At 31.1% G+C, this 17,302-nt stretch overlaps 1 protein-coding gene across 1 annotated transcript; it reads left to right on the top strand.

Moving 5' to 3' along the window:
• Positions 1-6,923: 6,923 nt before the first annotated feature.
• On the top strand, positions 6,924-10,730 carry LOC102665459 (uncharacterized). Its single transcript, XM_026127098.2, has 4 exons — positions 6,924-7,319; positions 9,409-9,443; positions 9,908-9,950; positions 10,312-10,730. Exons 1-4 carry the CDS (start codon positions 7,020-7,022, stop codon positions 10,489-10,491), a joined length of 558 nt encoding a protein of 185 aa, XP_025982883.1. The 5' UTR covers positions 6,924-7,019; the 3' UTR covers positions 10,492-10,730.
• The last annotated feature ends 6,572 nt before the right edge of the window (positions 10,731-17,302 follow it).

Here is a 17,302-nt window from a genome sequence, read left to right as displayed (position 1 = left end):
GTTACACATTGTAACTGAAAGCTAAGTGGGTTGGCAGTTATCTCATATGCATGACACGCCGACAACACCAATTGCAGTAGAAAACACAGCAGCACTGCACCTTTTGTACAAAACACTACAGTAGAAAACACAATAGCAATTGCAGTTAGTTGGAGCACAATGCTGACCACTTCAATGGTGCATGGCTGTTTCAAGGGATTTGACATTTCTGACTTTGCTGTGTTGTATACTACAGCTTTGCTACTTTATTGATTTTGGTTTGTTGAATTGTAGTTCATGTCTTTTGTTCCCCCTATTTGGATATAACAATTATTCCCTCTATGATTTAACACTGTTTTCTATCTAAAAAAAGGGATCATGCAAAAACTGCTCAAATTATGGCCATGAAATGATGAATTGAGGCCCCTACCATATATAACATGTTATTTCTGTGACTAGTTATATGAGTTCAAAGTCCAGAGGCTAGTGACATGAGTTCAAGTCATTGGGTAGTAATTGAATGTTGCCTACAGCTAAGACATGGGCATCGAATTCTGTCAACAACTGACAGAGGTAAAACAACAATAACTTATACACCTAATGCAGTTACTACATATACTACTGAAGAATACAATGTCCAATGCTTTGGTCCCATTCTTATAAGCATATAGGCAATAGGCTACATGCTTGGTTTCTATATTGCTTAAACAACATATAAATTATAAATAATATAAATGTGTAATGCATATCATCAAAAGTAAAAAAGCTACGGAATAAGGTTATACAATTCATGAATGAATCACCTTACTCCCTACACGTTACTGAGAAGCAAGCCCACTATGATGAAAAAACCCTTCAGCTTCAAAAATCACAAATCAAATGATTATCTTGAGAATGTTCCTGCCATAAGTTACAGACCAATTTTCATGATTAAATGACACTCTAAAAGATGACAATAGTAATTGAACCTAGTGCCTCATATGGAAGCTGGGTGTAATTAAAAGTGTATGCCTTATTAGAGGACACATAAGATCTTCTTCTTATTTGCATTAATCTGATATAACATGCATGTAGGTACAAACAGGAAATTCAACATATAAAAGATCAATTTCATAATAACAGTATCATTTATGGACTCTAATGTTTGTATGTCTCTGTTGTTGCCACATGTAGAGGTTACTATAGATGCAGCAACTGAAAGGAAACAAGTTGAGAGGAGCAGAATAGACCTTAACATGTTGGTCATTACTTACACGTCAGACCACAACCATCCATGGCCAACACACTAAAATGTTGTCGTTGGTTCATCTCGATCGCAACCATAAAAAAACAACAACATTGCTGCTTCAAAGAATGAGGAAGAAGACGACGAAGACAACAATAGTGACATTAATAAAGTAAATAACAATGCATTTATAAGGGAGGAAGACAATTCTGTGGTATTGGAGTCCTTTAATACAGCCCAATATCTAACATCAAGAACTACCTACAACTTGATCAGGGCTTGTTTGCACAATTTGGAGAAATTAGTGGAAGAATGACAATAGTCAATTAGATTATGACAAAGTATATTTTGTTGGAGAAATTAGATTATGATACAGTACTTGCTTATATGAGTATCAAATATGATAATTTTGGTTTTATTTTGGAGGGGGATATGTAGATTAAGGCTGAGCAGATGGCACTCCTTCATTAATTAATACAGGAAGCACTCTAATCTTCTTATCATCAACACAAAACACTACATTTGTGCCTCCTCAGGCAGGTTCAGGATAAAGGACTTTTGTTGTTTGTTCAAAGTTGAAACTCAACCCCAAAAGCAACATCATAATACAGTCTCTACGCTGTTCACTGCACAACGACCCAAAAGGACAAATTAATTATCAATATCATAGGTGCTTCATTTCACAGCTGCCTGCTCCAGCCCCCATATTTGATTAGTTTCGCCTTAGCTCTCACCAATCTTTAATAAAATGAGTTAATAGAAGACATGCATGTGGCATGTTTTAATTTTCAGTATTTTTTAAACTAATTTACTACTATACGATATCTTGGAGCGAGAATGAATCCCCTAGTACAATCTCAACTCTTTCAATTATAAATTTTGAACACTATGCTCCCTTCTTGTGAAACTCTATCCCCCTAACTAGCCAAAAATATGTCTTAATCATCTTAAAATACCTTCTTTTATCTTTATTTTTATATACTTGTTTCTTCATTTTAATGTAATGATAACCTTATATTACAATATAAATTATTTATTATAAATTTAAAATATAATTGATAAATTTTAAAATACTTTTTTATTATTTATAATTAAAATATACAAACAAATATTTATAAAATGCAATACACACTCTACACATATTAAAACACTAGTTTTAAAATATATCATAAAACATTAGACTCTCTTTTTTGTCATAATCTAATTGACTATTGTCATTCTTATCATATACTTGACTATTGTCATTCTTATCATATAATTCTATATTTTGTTAACTTTTAAAATAAATATTTTTAAAATCATATTAATAATTATTTGTAACAGTGGGGGGTAAATTAGTGGAAGAAAAATGGGATTCTATATGTGGGAGTGTTGGTTGACTGGAACCATGCACAACGAGTCCCACGTTCCTTTTGGAATATTGGTGGATGGGACACAAAGCTGAGGAACAGAACATTTTAACAGTTAAATCAATTTCTAGAGATGTCGTTGATTGAAAAGCTCACTGAGTACATTAATGATTAAAGGATGAGAGGCTAGTCTGTTGATGCTTTGAAGAGGGAAAATTTATTTTAGCTCTCCCCGTTGGTAATGTGCATGATTTAAAAAAGTGATAACAGAAAATAAAATAGGTTTTCACATTTGAAATTTACCTCCAGGCTTCGATGAAATTGATGGTAGATCATCAAGAAAAATATAGTAAAACAAAGTAAAGTCATGATATATGGAACCTCCCTACACTTTTCTCTCTTTAGATGTATGAGAGCTAGGTCTCCATAGATCACATTTTAACAAAGTACATATTATATAATGCTAACATAAACCTTGACGCCAGATACGAAATGCATTAGGGGACATGCAAGGTTTGATTCCTCAGTTTTCTGCCTCTCTTATTAGCCACAAACTTTTTATTCTCTTAGTGAATTGTATTGGGTGGGTTTAGGAACCTAAGGTGCTTCTCAACGGTCTTGCGAGTTGGACACAAAGAATTAGCAATGAAAATGACGTTGACATCATCATTGGGGAAAAAATTGAGGTGTCTAATAAGCTTGAGGAGTGGAATCCAATTTATTTAATCTATGGTCCGAGTCTTGTTTTGATAGATATTCTATTAACACCATTTAAATCCCTTGGACCCAATGACAGGCCATAATTTATTTCAGACAGACTAGAAAGACATCATGCAACTAAAAAAATAATAGATACAAATTACTTCTTTCATATTGATGCATAGGAAGATTTCTTAAATACAATGTTTCTCGCCATATCTTCATTTACAATTACAAACAATGCTACAGAATATGGACAACATAAAACTAAGTTCCTGACCAAAGGGCCTAAGCAAATGGCAATAATAAACTTATCAATATCATATTCAAACTGCCAGTGCTATTTCCTATTGCAATTATGACTCACATATACAACATACTGCACAGATGACATGATAGAACCACCCAAAAATAATGGCAAGCACATGCTATGGCTTTTCAAATGCTGCATGTATTCCGTGATTATAATATACAATTTTTGCCTCACCTAATCAAAAGACCAATGTTGGTATCGTGTGAAGTTATTTTGTTATCTTGCTGGCTAGTATCATCTCCTGTCTCCCTACATAAGCAGAGGGAAACCAACCTAGAAATGTAACAACCAAAAGGATAATAAAAATACAACTCAAATCAGTATGATATTGGCAATAAAGATTATAACTTAGAAGTCTGAAAAAATAGATCATGACATTTTTGTAAATACTAAATCAATAGTGACACTAGTAGGTCTTAGAATTTGACCTTGGAGCCTAACTCAACCTCACAAAATGGACTTGTAACATGACAACTATCCAAGCTTTATAAGGATTATATTAATATGATCTTTGATACATAATGAAAACTAATTTTTCCTAAATTATCTACAAGAACGAATAAAAAACTAAAATGCAAAAGAGAAACAAAACACACCAAAGTAAAACGATATGAAGAGGAAGACAAGGGGTGAAGTTCAGGAGCTCTACTAGAGAGAAGAGAGATAAGATAAAAACCTAATGCACGGGATGAAGAAGAAGAAGAGCATCAAAAGGTTTAGGGGTGTGAATTTGGGAGAGACTAGAGGGTAGGAGAGAAATAGAAGGGATTGCAGGTACAAAGGGACATGGGTAGTATAGGAGTTTAAAAAATACAAGTGGTATGAAGAAAATAAAGGAGGGTGTCAAATAGTTGGACCCATGAATTAAATCCAAGTTTTGATAGTATATATAAACAGTCAAACACTGCTTTCTTTTGCATTTACATGTACTGTTGTTGTTTTGGGCCTGCTTTGGAGTATTTGCTTCATTATTTAATGTTCTAGGCTTCAAATTAATGTGTGCCAATAAATAACATAACTAAATATTCATTTGGAGTCATAAAAAGGCCATGAGAAGCTTGTAAGCATATATTATACACATATCAAAGCACATGGTACTGAATGAACAATTGCAAATGGATGGCATATAGAGGAATTTTGGCATTGTTGTTTATTCTGAAAATGGCAAGGAATACAACTGACAATTTGGTAGCATGAACATGTTCTGTAAGTGGGTGCCATTCTTTTACCCGGAAATTGATGGTGACTGGACCACAATAGAAGCCAAAAACTCAAAAAACATAAATAAAATTAACTCACTTTATTTTTCTTCCATTGACAGAGAGTATCCTTGCAGGGTTTTTGAAAAACACACAATACATGTCTAGGTATACCAAATGGGAAAGAGGGTTTTCAGTTTATGTAATACTTAAAGGTACAACCACAACCAATTAAAATGCTAACAATTAAACACAAAAGGGCACGAGTTTAACTTATTTTGTTTCAAATCCTTTTCGCATATTCAAAGATGACTTTGTTAGGGCAACTCAACAATTCGATAATCACATTTTAACACTCTTACTTAAGTAAACCCTTAATACTATAACTTCTTCAAGCAATACAAAACAAAAAACCAAAAACATCGACAACCTTACCTTCACGAACAGTTGCAAGTGGCAACACCACTCAAAAGGGCACGACTTCGGCTACGTGGCGGTGGTGGGAACAGCACGAGGTTCGGAGGTCGGAAAACGCGACAATGTAGGGTTCCTTTTGTGGAGGTCAGGGAAAGGGCACAATGTCAGGGTGGTGCGAGGGACACAGTCGACGGGAGCTGAGATTTTTTGTCAGACAATAGCTTTCTGGAGGTACGTGTGTTCAATTACCGCGCAATAGGGGAGTATATAAAGCACAACCTTTACGACGGTGTATATCTAACACCGTCTTTGTAGGTGACTATTTCAACGACAGTGTCTATTAATGCACCGTCTTAGATAAGTTCCAAAATGCCCCTGCCCAAGCTACAAAGATGGTGTTTCAAAGAAACGACGTTGTACACCAAATGCAGCACATAAAAAAGTTATATATTTATGTAAATGCCACCGCGTACACTACTATGATGGGTTTTATACGACCGACGTAGAATGTGCGACGTAAAATAGGATTTTTTTAGTAGTGAATCCTAATTGCTTTCGATCACCTCCTTCATCAATAAACTTCACCGAATATGAACCCTAAATCCCTTAATTTTATCTTACGCACATATTGTGTAGTGAGCTGATCTTAATAAAAAATTTACCATAAATACCCATTTTCATTCTTGAATTTAGTAAATGCATAATTAAGTCTTTCAAACATGAAAACTTAAAATTTTGATCCTTAATTTGCAAATAGTGACAAATAATTCACCCGTTAGTTTTATCCATTAACTCAAATAGTTATATTTACGTGACACTTTTAATGATGATGTGACAACCGACGGTCTTCACATGATTGTCATATATCATTTACGTAGTTGTCACGTATCAAAAAATTAATTATTTTTTTTATTTTGTCTCTGAACTTCACAATTTCTTATTCTTTTAGTTTCTAAATTTAATCACTACTTATATTTTGGTCCTTAAAAATAACTACATATTGTCATTTTGATTCCTTAAAATACATTTGTATTTTTAATTAAGCCTAACATTACATATATATTATTAGCATAATAATAATATATGATATTTTTTAAGAGTGATTTCAGTTATTTATAAGGATGAAAAATAATTGTCAAGTACAAAAATAAAAAATATTATATTTTATATTTGAAATCACTATTAATTAATTTATTATATTTTATTAAGTTAAAATTCTAACAAATAATATTATAACAATGACAAAGATAGTATAACTAAATCAAAAATAAATAAACATATAAAAGTTAAATTAGTTTTTCATAAGAATCAAATTAAAAATGCATATTATGTAAATATAATGATACTAACAAATAATGTATTTTTAAAAGTTAATATATTTATTTAATTAAGGAGGAAATTAAAAGTAAAGAGATACAAAATGAATCATTTTATTCAATCAAAATTTTGGACAGAATTAGATATTTTTTAGTTTTTCTGACCATTTATTCACTACTAAAAAAGCTGCTATCTACGACGTGCGTTCAACAACGGTTACTTAAAAACGTCGTTATTTAATGTCCGGTGGCATTTTGGTAAATATGATATCATTTTAAAGTCGGGTTTCATAAAACCGTTTTTGAATAATGTAAAACAAAAGCGGTTTTTTATGAAACCGTCTTTGTTTGTGTTTAAATTTGAAATTTTTTAAAGAATTAAAAGCAATGTGTCATTTGGTTTCGTGTCCTCTCCTCTTCCCGATACGCCACTCTCTCTCTCTCCTTATTCATGTGCGTCCGTCTGTCTCCATTCTTCAATAAAAAAAAAACCAGAGAGAGGAAGAGGAGAAGAGAGCCTTGATGGGAGAAATCAAGGAAGAGTGCACGAGCCCCGACAAGAGGAAGGTGGCGTTGTACTCGAGCGGGGAGAGCAAGGCAATCGCGAGTGCGTGCGAAACGGCGTCATCGCTTGGAAGCATCGGCCCCGAACTATCGCATCTCAGGTGGGGGATGTGGTACAAGCTCCGAGAACTCGAAGCCGCCACTAATGGGTTGTGCGAAGAGAACGTCAACGGCGAAGGTGGCTACGGAAGTGTGTACCGTGGCTTGTTTCCCAATGGCACCAAGGTTGCTGGAGACCTGGATCTGATTTGCCCAAAGGTATTTTTTATCATAGGCGTAGATGTTTGATTTCCCTGTTTTGCTATTTCAAGAAGTGAATATTCTTGAAGATATTATGTGGTATTATTTCCCTGTTTTGTTTCCCTATTTTGCTGGAGACCATTATTCATTAGTTTGATGGATAGATTGAAAGAGCTTGGCTTTTAGACTGCAGACATTGATGAGAAAGGTATTAGGAGGGAAAAGCCGGAAGAATACTTCTGTTATTTAATACAAATAAGTATATTTAATTGTTGAATTTCTGTTATATTGGGCTTAGGAAGGATACTTCTTCTTGTTCTTATTTTTAATCGATTTCACCTTGATACATTCTGTCAGCAGCCCATAATGATAACTCCTATTCCCTTGCTTTTGGATGATTGCTGCTATTTCCACCCGTAATTTTTACAAAAACAAAATAGAAAGATATTTATACCTCTATCACTAATTTCCTATTCCTCTTCCCCCATCCATTTCCCCACCCATTCTCACCCCCTTAGCTTCACTTTTTGTCTCCCTTGACCCCATTTTTGTCACATTGCCACACCGCATCAAGAAGTCAGCCACCTTTCCTAAACCAAATTTGCCAAAGCTCAAAGTCTTGTTGTTTGGAACAATTGAAAAAAGAGGTAAGATTTTTCCCTCCAAAAATCCAAGATAATTCTATTTCATAAAATAATGAAATTATATTTTTTCAATGTATTTAATTTCAAATACAAAACAAAATTATATATTTGTTACGTATCTAAAATTAGGTACACTGGATAATGTAATTTCACAGTATTTAATTTTAGATACACAACATAAATACATTTTCACTATGTATCTGAAATTAGAAACAACATTTTGTTATGTATGTGTACTTTTTTGTTTGTCTATTAATTTATTTGTTTGTTTATTATTTTAGTTAACTTAATTGATCTGAAATTTATTATTTTTTTAAAATTAAGTCTTAGTGGTATATGTTTTAATTATGTGAAAATTTAATTAGTTAATTAATTATTAAAATTGTATTTTATAATTTTAGTTACTTAATCTTTTTATAACAATGTAATTAAATATTTAAATCAACTTAGTAGTAGTATCTAATTTAATTGTGTTACAACTTAAAAGAAGTACTTTTATTCAGTTAAATAAAAAAGCATGCGTGTCAAGGGTAATTTGGAAGCCATTACAACCTTTGCTTGATCAATTTGGAAGCCATTACAGCATTTGCTTCCTGAACCTCCATAATTACTTCCTGTGCCTTTTTAACCTTCCAGAAAGCTAATTTTGAAATGTAGTTTTATGGATTAGTCTTTCCGAAATGTAATCTGATATGCAAATTTTTACATTTCAGAATGGCTTATCAAGAATGTAAATTGCATTATGGAATAAGGTTCAGGAAGAAATTTCAGAGGTGCAGGAAGCACTTGTCAACCATTACACACCATTAAGAATGAAAAGAAAAAACATTACGAGAACTAAAAAAATATTTAATCCCTTTAAAAACAGTCGTATCCTTCTTCTTAATCCTACTTCTATCGTTATCATGATATTTGGAAGTTATATTTAATACCATTTATATAAAGTATTATGAAGATTCACATGATGATTTATAGGAAGATAAAACATTACTATTTATCAATGCATAAAAATATATAAGATGGAGTCACAAGTGTTTTATAATGGAAATATTCTTAAATTTTTTTTAAAATTATTATTATTATTGCACGTGGGAATTTGTCTACTTACTGTTTGCTTGCCAATGGAACTGAGTTAAGATAGTGCTATTCACCAAATTTGTTTTATGAACTGCACGGGCCTAACTTGACACTCTTCTCTATCGTGTACTTTGTTGCATATAGGCTATATAAATTATGTACTAATATTTTTTTGTTGGAAAGAAGTTGTTTCGTAAATTATTGCAGTTTTTTTTTTACAAATTATATGAATCTTTCATGAGAGATAATTAGTTAAATAAAACCATGACCGAATTCAAACTCTGTTTCCATGACCGAATTCAAATTCTATCTTTCCTGCTATTGCCAATTTGCCACGTTATTCTCTGTCAAGTCATCGTTAACCACATTTTTTCTTGTATGTGTAGGGCTTGCAAATATGCTTGGTTGCTCTTTTGTCCAGGTGTGGTCTATCATCTTTAATCAATGTTATTAATAATTTTTGGTCTTAGTATCCATTTATTAAGGTTACCATATTTTATTTTTTAAAGCAATTCCTCTTTAATTATTTGAGAAGCTCAAATTGGATCTGGGAGAGTTGACATGTGTTTTATGACAATAACAAATCTTGTTGGAATTTGGATGGGTTGCCTTTTTTATTTCATGATCAGCTTGATTTCTTAAGCATTAAAAGAATTATCTTACCTTTTCATTTAAATGTATATTTCATTAATTATTTTCAAAAAGTATTTTGGATGATCAGCTTGGTGAGTTCAAGAACCATTACAATTTTGACTTTCATATTTTATTTTCAAGATACTGCTCCTACTCAACCTATATCTTGACCATTTGGCAATAGCATTTTTGGCAACTCCCTACTGGTGGACACACAACTTCTGATATTCTATTATTGTTATCTTTGATTAGGTTGATTGACTTGGTTGATCAGGATCAGTTCTCAAAATTGAAGGTGAATGCCATTTGTTCTTAATTTTGGTTTATTTTTAGCATTGGATTAATTTCTAGCTAACTTCTTTATGGACCTAATATTAATGGACATGTGAATTTTTTTCTACTATATTCTAATACTTGAATGCAAGCAAGTCTGTATAGTTATAATTATAAATAATATAATAACAAAAAAATATGATAGGCCAGGTAGCAGATTGTATTCATTCACTTCTACGGGTTCGTTTGTCTTTCATTCCTTGAAATTAACAAGTCATCTATCAAAAGAAAGAACAATTTTATTGAGTTTTTTTTCTTTGAAAATTAGATGAAACCTAAATTTCTTTGAAAATTTATTGAGTTTTTTTTTTCATTCAACAAAGCCTGTGGAAGGCCAATTAGGCCATGCCCTCACCACCACCATGAATAGAGGATGCCATCGTTCAACAAAGCCTGTGGACCTGCACTGGATATTCAGACTAAACATTTCACCCCTTATGGCTTGGTTCCACCACTCTAAGGGGCTGGTTGGCAGTATATCCTCTGCAACTTATCCCGTGTGAAGCTGTTGCCACCGGTAGGGTATGTGTTCACCACATTTTGTTGTTGTCTGGCTTGTTTTTGCTCTATTCAATTTTATTCCTACACAGGTTGTTGAGTTGTTGGGGTCATTTGGATAGGTTTACCTGTGATTCCCACTATTTGGCAAGGTTTATTTTATTTGTAACAAGCTGAGAGCTTAATAGCCTTAGCTAGATGGGAGTGTTAGAATATTAACATTATTACATTATTTGCCATTTTATAATGACTCTTATTTGTGTATTTTTGCATTTTATAACTACATTGGTAAATGATAAATTGTTATATTGTTATTTAATTATAAGTTTTTTTTTCTATGTATTGGTAGCAAGATAGCTTGTTGTAGTTACTCACTAAGTATTTTGATAGCTGAAATTTGACCTAGGTTTTTAATTTAATGCCACAAAAAAATTTCAGGAAAAAAAAACACTACATCAATTCTGGGATAGAATCAGGTACATTCTACATCGGTTCTGGAGGGAAACGATGTAGAATAAAGTACATTCTACATCGGTTATGTTGAGAAACCAATGTAGAATGTACTTGATTCTACATTGTTTCTCTTCCCAAAACCGATGTAGAATGTACATGATTCTACATCGTTTCCCTCCCAGAACCGATGTAGAATGCATGACTTTCTAAGTCAGTCATTGAACCGATGTTGTAGGGTCTCGGGTTTTCAACGACACCGGCCTACAACCACGCGTCGTAACCGATGTAGAAGGGCCATTAGAACCGATGTAGAAGGACTTTTTTTTAGTAGTGATTGTATTTTCTTTTAGTTTGTATATTCCAACATGACTAATATAATGAGTAAATTATATTTTTATGCTCAATTTTGTCAGTCATATATATTGTGTATTCCAATATGACAGGCGACAACTATCTTCTCCATTAAGAATATAATGGATGAACTATACTTTTTACTTAAGTTTGTAGGTCATTATATTTTAACTTAGAGTATGTCATATCCTCTAATACTCAATCGTTAAACAATGATAAAAAAATTGCAAAAAGGATATGCAAGAAAATGGTTCTAATACTTTTTATTTTTCTTCCTTTTATGATTGTCAATTTTTTTAACTGCATTTTCATCATTAACATTATTTCATAAAATTAATTAATTAATTAATCTAACCCTCTACACATATTAATAGTATATAAGATAATAAAACTTGATTTGAGTAGAAGATTTGGTTTGGAACCTTATAGAATTTTGTTAGTAATGTTCTAGATTTAGCACTTATTATTGCGGTGTAATCACTCATAAATTAGTTTCATGTTTATAATATAATTTAAATGATAGAATTGTAAAAAGAATAGAAGTGAGAGAATATGATAATGTCTATGCTAATAATCATGCAAAATGGAACTTAATCGAAAATTTATTAAGTGATTTCAAGGAGAAAAATGACAGTACGTGTTAAGCTCAGAAATCAAAATATCAGTAAGTGGTTAAATTTAAATATTAAAATGATAATAAGTTGTTAAGTTCAAAGATCAAATAAAAAAAAATCAACCTTTTGACATGTGACAACCACGTGAATGATATATGATAATCACGTGGATGTCATGTGACAACTGTCAATTGCTACGTCATCATCCAAAGTGTCACATAGACACAATTGTTTGAGTTAACGAAAAAAACTAACGATAGGACTAATTTGTTATACTTTTTACAAATTCAAGGACAAAATTAATTTTTCATATTTCATGAATTTAATTGTCAATACCTAACAAATTGAATCACGAAAATGAGTTTTATCCAAAAATTTATCTTGGTCTTTAAAAAATAATCATAAAAGCTAGTTAAAAACCTGATCCAAGATAATGTTGCTTGAAAAGTGAAATAGAACCTAAGTTTCCCAGCAATTTTCAGTCTTCTAGAGTGAATTTCTAAAATTTATTAGCCAGATCCGATTTGAAGTTTGTTTCACTGCATATACTCATGTCAACTTGTGATTAGGCACCCTAAGCTCGTGTGGAATCTTACTTTAGAAACTGTTCAAAAAAAAAAAAATTACCGATGAAGGAGGTGAAGAAGATTAGGGTTTAGATTCAGTGTACGTGGTTTAGCGATAAAGGAGATGAAAGAGATTAGTGTTTTCAAAACTTATGTTTAATAACATTTTCTAATTTAAAGTAGTAATTTTAATTTTTACAAAAAATTATAATTAATGAGAAAAAATGATATGTAATTTAATTTGTTAAAAATTTAACAATATCAAACCCACCAAAACTATCGGATACTATAAAAACTCTCATAACAGTAACAGTATGATTCACTATAAAAAGAATTTCATATATTTATGGTCAGATTCATGTGGACTTTATCAAATAAAAAATATTAATATAAATATTACAAATTTATATTAATAATATGATAAATATTATTTTAACAAATAATTTAATTTAATTTAATATGTTTTTACTGACTTCTAATAAGTTAAAAGATTATTTAATTTAATTACCATAAAATTAATTTATTGTATTACGTTAAAAATAGTAAAAAGTCTTCAATTATTTTTTTCTAAAAAAATATTATTTTTGTACGATAGGAAAATATATTTATTAATAAGTATTTATTACAAATATTTTAATAATTATTCCAATAAGTTTCATACATTTTTTTCAAGGAATTCTTTGATGAAATTCAATTCACAGCAAATTAATTTTAAAATATAAGAACTGCACGCACAAGTCGGATCACATTGCTTCTGAAATTTATGCAATAAGCAAAGTGTTTTTGTTGTAGAGTAACAGAGATTTGGACATTGTGCAAATTATCCAAATCTTCCTATCATTAGGCCAATCTTGATAGGTTAATTTATGCATGAAGTATATTATTTCACAATACATTTTTAGAACATTTTATATGATAATTTTTTATTTCTTTCCATCACATTAATTACCTTTTACATTTTTTTCTTTTTTTTTTCCATCGATCTTTATTGAATGATTTTTTTACATAAAATTTCAGTACTATATACAAAAAAATAATTTCTTGCCACAAGTATTGTTCTTCTTAATGATAATATAATTAGTCAATATTTATATAGAACATGTTCTTACTTTTTATTGATCATTAGTTTATTGTGACGACTATATATATAACTACAACTAAAAAACAAATTTCGCTGTTGTTATTGTTTATATAGATGAATTTTCCTTTTACATATTCCGAGTGACCTAGAAGACTATAAAATACAACACATGGTCAAAAGCAGCGAGTATTCAGCAAAGGAAAAACTGGTTTTCCAGGCTTACCGCTACGTCCGTACATGCCTAATTATCAATGCATAATATAAAAAACGATAGTTTGGTTCAACAAATGGAAAACATTTAATATAACTTTCAAGAGAACAGTCCCTCAAAAATTCAATTCCACCCTGAATGGTGGAACACAGAACGCGGGGGAGAAAAGGTGGACCATGCAAGGAAATTATAATTGTTCTTAATTTTGATGCCTTGGAATTTTCCAATCTCTTACGTAAGATTGGTGACAAATTTGGAGAAACTCGATTGTGATGTTTGAAAAGAAAAGAAAAAATTGATGGGATGTTAGGAGTCATGCATGGAGGTTAATTGGGTCCTTTGCCACCTACAAAACGAGAAGAAGAAGAAGAAGAATGTGGCATCATGTTGTCACCATGCAGCATTTGACGTTTCAAAATGAGTTTGAATAATCTGCATATAGTTTGAATTGAAGCATGTTTTTCAAAATTGTATTATAAGAGAAAGAAGAATAAGAGGCTGCGCAGACCTAACTCTCCTATTTGGATTTTAATCTCTGCTCTCCGTTTTTTCAAACTTTAAATGCACATGCTTCTTTGTCCTTATCACCTCCCACGTACTGTATGTATCCACGTGTGTGGGTCACATACATAGGGCAAATGATGCCATAGTTTTTAAAGCATTTACCATTCCTACGAAGATGACAAGATCAATTTGAAAAAAGATTGAATATTAGGAATTATGTAGTTATAAGAATTTCTTGAGTATAAATAAAATCAGGATTTAATTAAGATTTTAGTTTTTAAACATTTTTTAAATTCAATTTTTAATCCATAAACTTTTGTTTGACTAAAAGTTCCTAAATGTTCTTTCATTAAGATTTTTAATTCTTAAATTTTTATTTGAATAGAAATTTTAATTTTTAGTCTCTGAACTAAAGTTTGAACCCATAATTTTATTTATTTAATGAGATTTCAATGATTAAAAATTGAATTTTTTAAAATTTTAGGGACTAAAAATATTAATGAAAAAAGTTGAAGGATATTGATCAATCAAATAAAAAGTTTATAGACTAAAAACTTTAATGAAAAAAATTAAGAGACTTTGATCCATAAACCAAAAATTTAATAACTAAAAATCAAATTTAAAAAAAAAGCTTAGAAATTAAATACTTAGTTAACCCACAAAATTATATACACAAATGCATCAACGAGATCTAACTCATCAATTGATTCATCAAGATATATGAGTTATTCTAAATTGTTGATACTTATTTTTTTATTTTTACATATAGAAAAAAAGGTTGGAAAATTCTTGACCAGTCTACTATGTTTGGCTTTTATCAGTTAATGACAGATTTTAGTCACGCTCAATAATGAGTCAGCGTGTTCTACAAGTATTCTTCAACCATGACCTCTTAAACGAAGAATCCACAAACCCCGCATTAATGTGTTTTCACTATTTTATACGTTACAAACCGGTCTTTAAATTGTTTTTAAATTGTTGCAGCCATTGCGACCAAGTTGATGTTACCTAAACTTTTAAAACTTTGATAGTTGGACGATTGTGTTATGCAGTTTGAAACCTGCATGTAAACTGGAAAATACAAAATCTATTTTTAAAAAAAAAAGGAAAAAAAACTTCAGGAACAATCTTACTAGGGCTTTGTCTAGACATGTTAAGGCTTTAAGGATATTTTATACTTGAATATTACTTTGATATTATTTGTAATGTTCATTTTATTTCTAACTTTTTGAGCTACAAAATTATAAATTAAAGTTTTATAATAAAATAATTTTAACATTTCGCTTTTCACGGTAATCTATTCGATCATTGTCTTGCAATATAGTTGATCTCAAATTAAACACAAAATAAATTAATATCAAAAACTTCTTTTGACAATTTTTACAAAATTTATTAATAACATTTTCTAATCACATGAATTTAAAAATCAAATTTTAATATAGTTTAATACTTCTAATAATGCACTAATTGTGAATGTATGAATACATGATTTTGATGATGTCAAAGAAGAATCAAACAAAGTTGCTTCGAAGGATAAGCATTGCTTCAAAATTAATACAAGGTTGTTTCAACAAACAAAGTCTTGCTTCAAGATTAATTAAAGATTAAGCATTGCCTCAAAATAAAGTGTTTCTAAGACATCCAAGTCATTGATAATCGATTACCAGGCAGTGTAATTGATTACCAGAAGACAATTTTGAAAAATAGCTGTTAGAAAGGGTTTTGAATTTGAATTTTGAACCTATAATCGATTACTAGATGTTTGTAATCGATTACCAGCAACGAAACTCTTGAAATTCAAATTCAAAAGTCATAATCCTTCAAATTATAACTGTGTAATCATTACCAGAAACCTGTAATCGATTACCAGTGGAAAAAATTCAGAAAAAACTTTTTGAAAAGACACATCTCTTCAAATCATTTTGAAAAGGCACAAATGGCCTATATATATGTGTCTGATTTTAAAAAGCAAGAGAGAGATATTTTAAGAGAACTTCATTGTGAAAGGCTATCTCAACAACTCTTGGGCAAACACTTGCAAATCTATTGAAAGTTCATCCAGGAACTTCAAATTGTATTATCCACCTAAAGGAGAGAAATCTTTCTGTTCTTCTCAGAAAGTCAATTGTAATCAAGAGATTGGTTGTCTCTTGAATTGTGAGTTTCCTGAACACAAGGGAAAGGGATTCCTTGGGTGTTCAGAAGTTGTAAAAAGGATTTTTACAAAGATAGTAGAAAATCTCAAGTGGGATGCTTGAGGACTGGACGTAAGCACAGGGAGTGACCAAACCAGTATAAATCGAGTTTGCATTTCTCTCTTCCCTTATCTCATTTATGTTATTGCAATCAATTTTTCCTTGCACGTTTAAAAGAACATTGTTAAATTGATTGTTTTTTGTTCTTCTTCTACATTCTAAGCCTATCATTTGAAAGGGGGGGGGGGGTTAAAAGTTTGTTAGTGGGAATCTTGAAACTTAATTCACCCCTCCCCTCTTAAGTTATTGAGGCCATTTGTCCAACAAGTGGTATCAGAGCGGGATTCTTGTCTAAAGTTTAAAAACTTCAAGAATAGATATGGCCTCATCTAACTTTCCATTTCCTGAGGAAAATTCTATTAATAGACCTCTTGTTTTCAATGGCGAGGGTTATCACTATTAAAAAACCTGAATGTAGATTTTTATAAAAGCAATATATTTAAATATATGGGAAGCCACTGAAATTGGTACCTTTATTTCTATAATGGTAGTGAGAAATGCAACTATAGAAAAACCTAGAGAAGAATAAGATGATAATTTCAAATTTTGTGAAGAGATTCAATAAGTTTCTGAGAAACAAAAGAAATCAAAGGAAATCAAACATCAATCCAAATAAGAAAGGAGAAGATTCCTCCTTAGCCCCAAAATGCAATGAATGCGATCAACCTGAGCACTTGAGATTCAATTGTCCTGTCCTTAAAAGAAGAATGGAAAAATCCGACAAGAGAAATTTCAAAGAAAAGAAAGCATACATCACTTGAGAAGATAATGACTTGGATTC

The sequence above is a fragment of the Glycine max genome, chromosome 19 (genome assembly GCF_000004515.6).
Source record: "Glycine max cultivar Williams 82 chromosome 19, Glycine_max_v4.0, whole genome shotgun sequence".
NCBI lineage: Eukaryota > Viridiplantae > Streptophyta > Magnoliopsida > Fabales > Fabaceae > Glycine > Glycine max.
The sequence above is the reverse complement of the archived record's forward strand: the minus strand, read 5'-3'. Positions and strand labels throughout refer to the sequence as shown.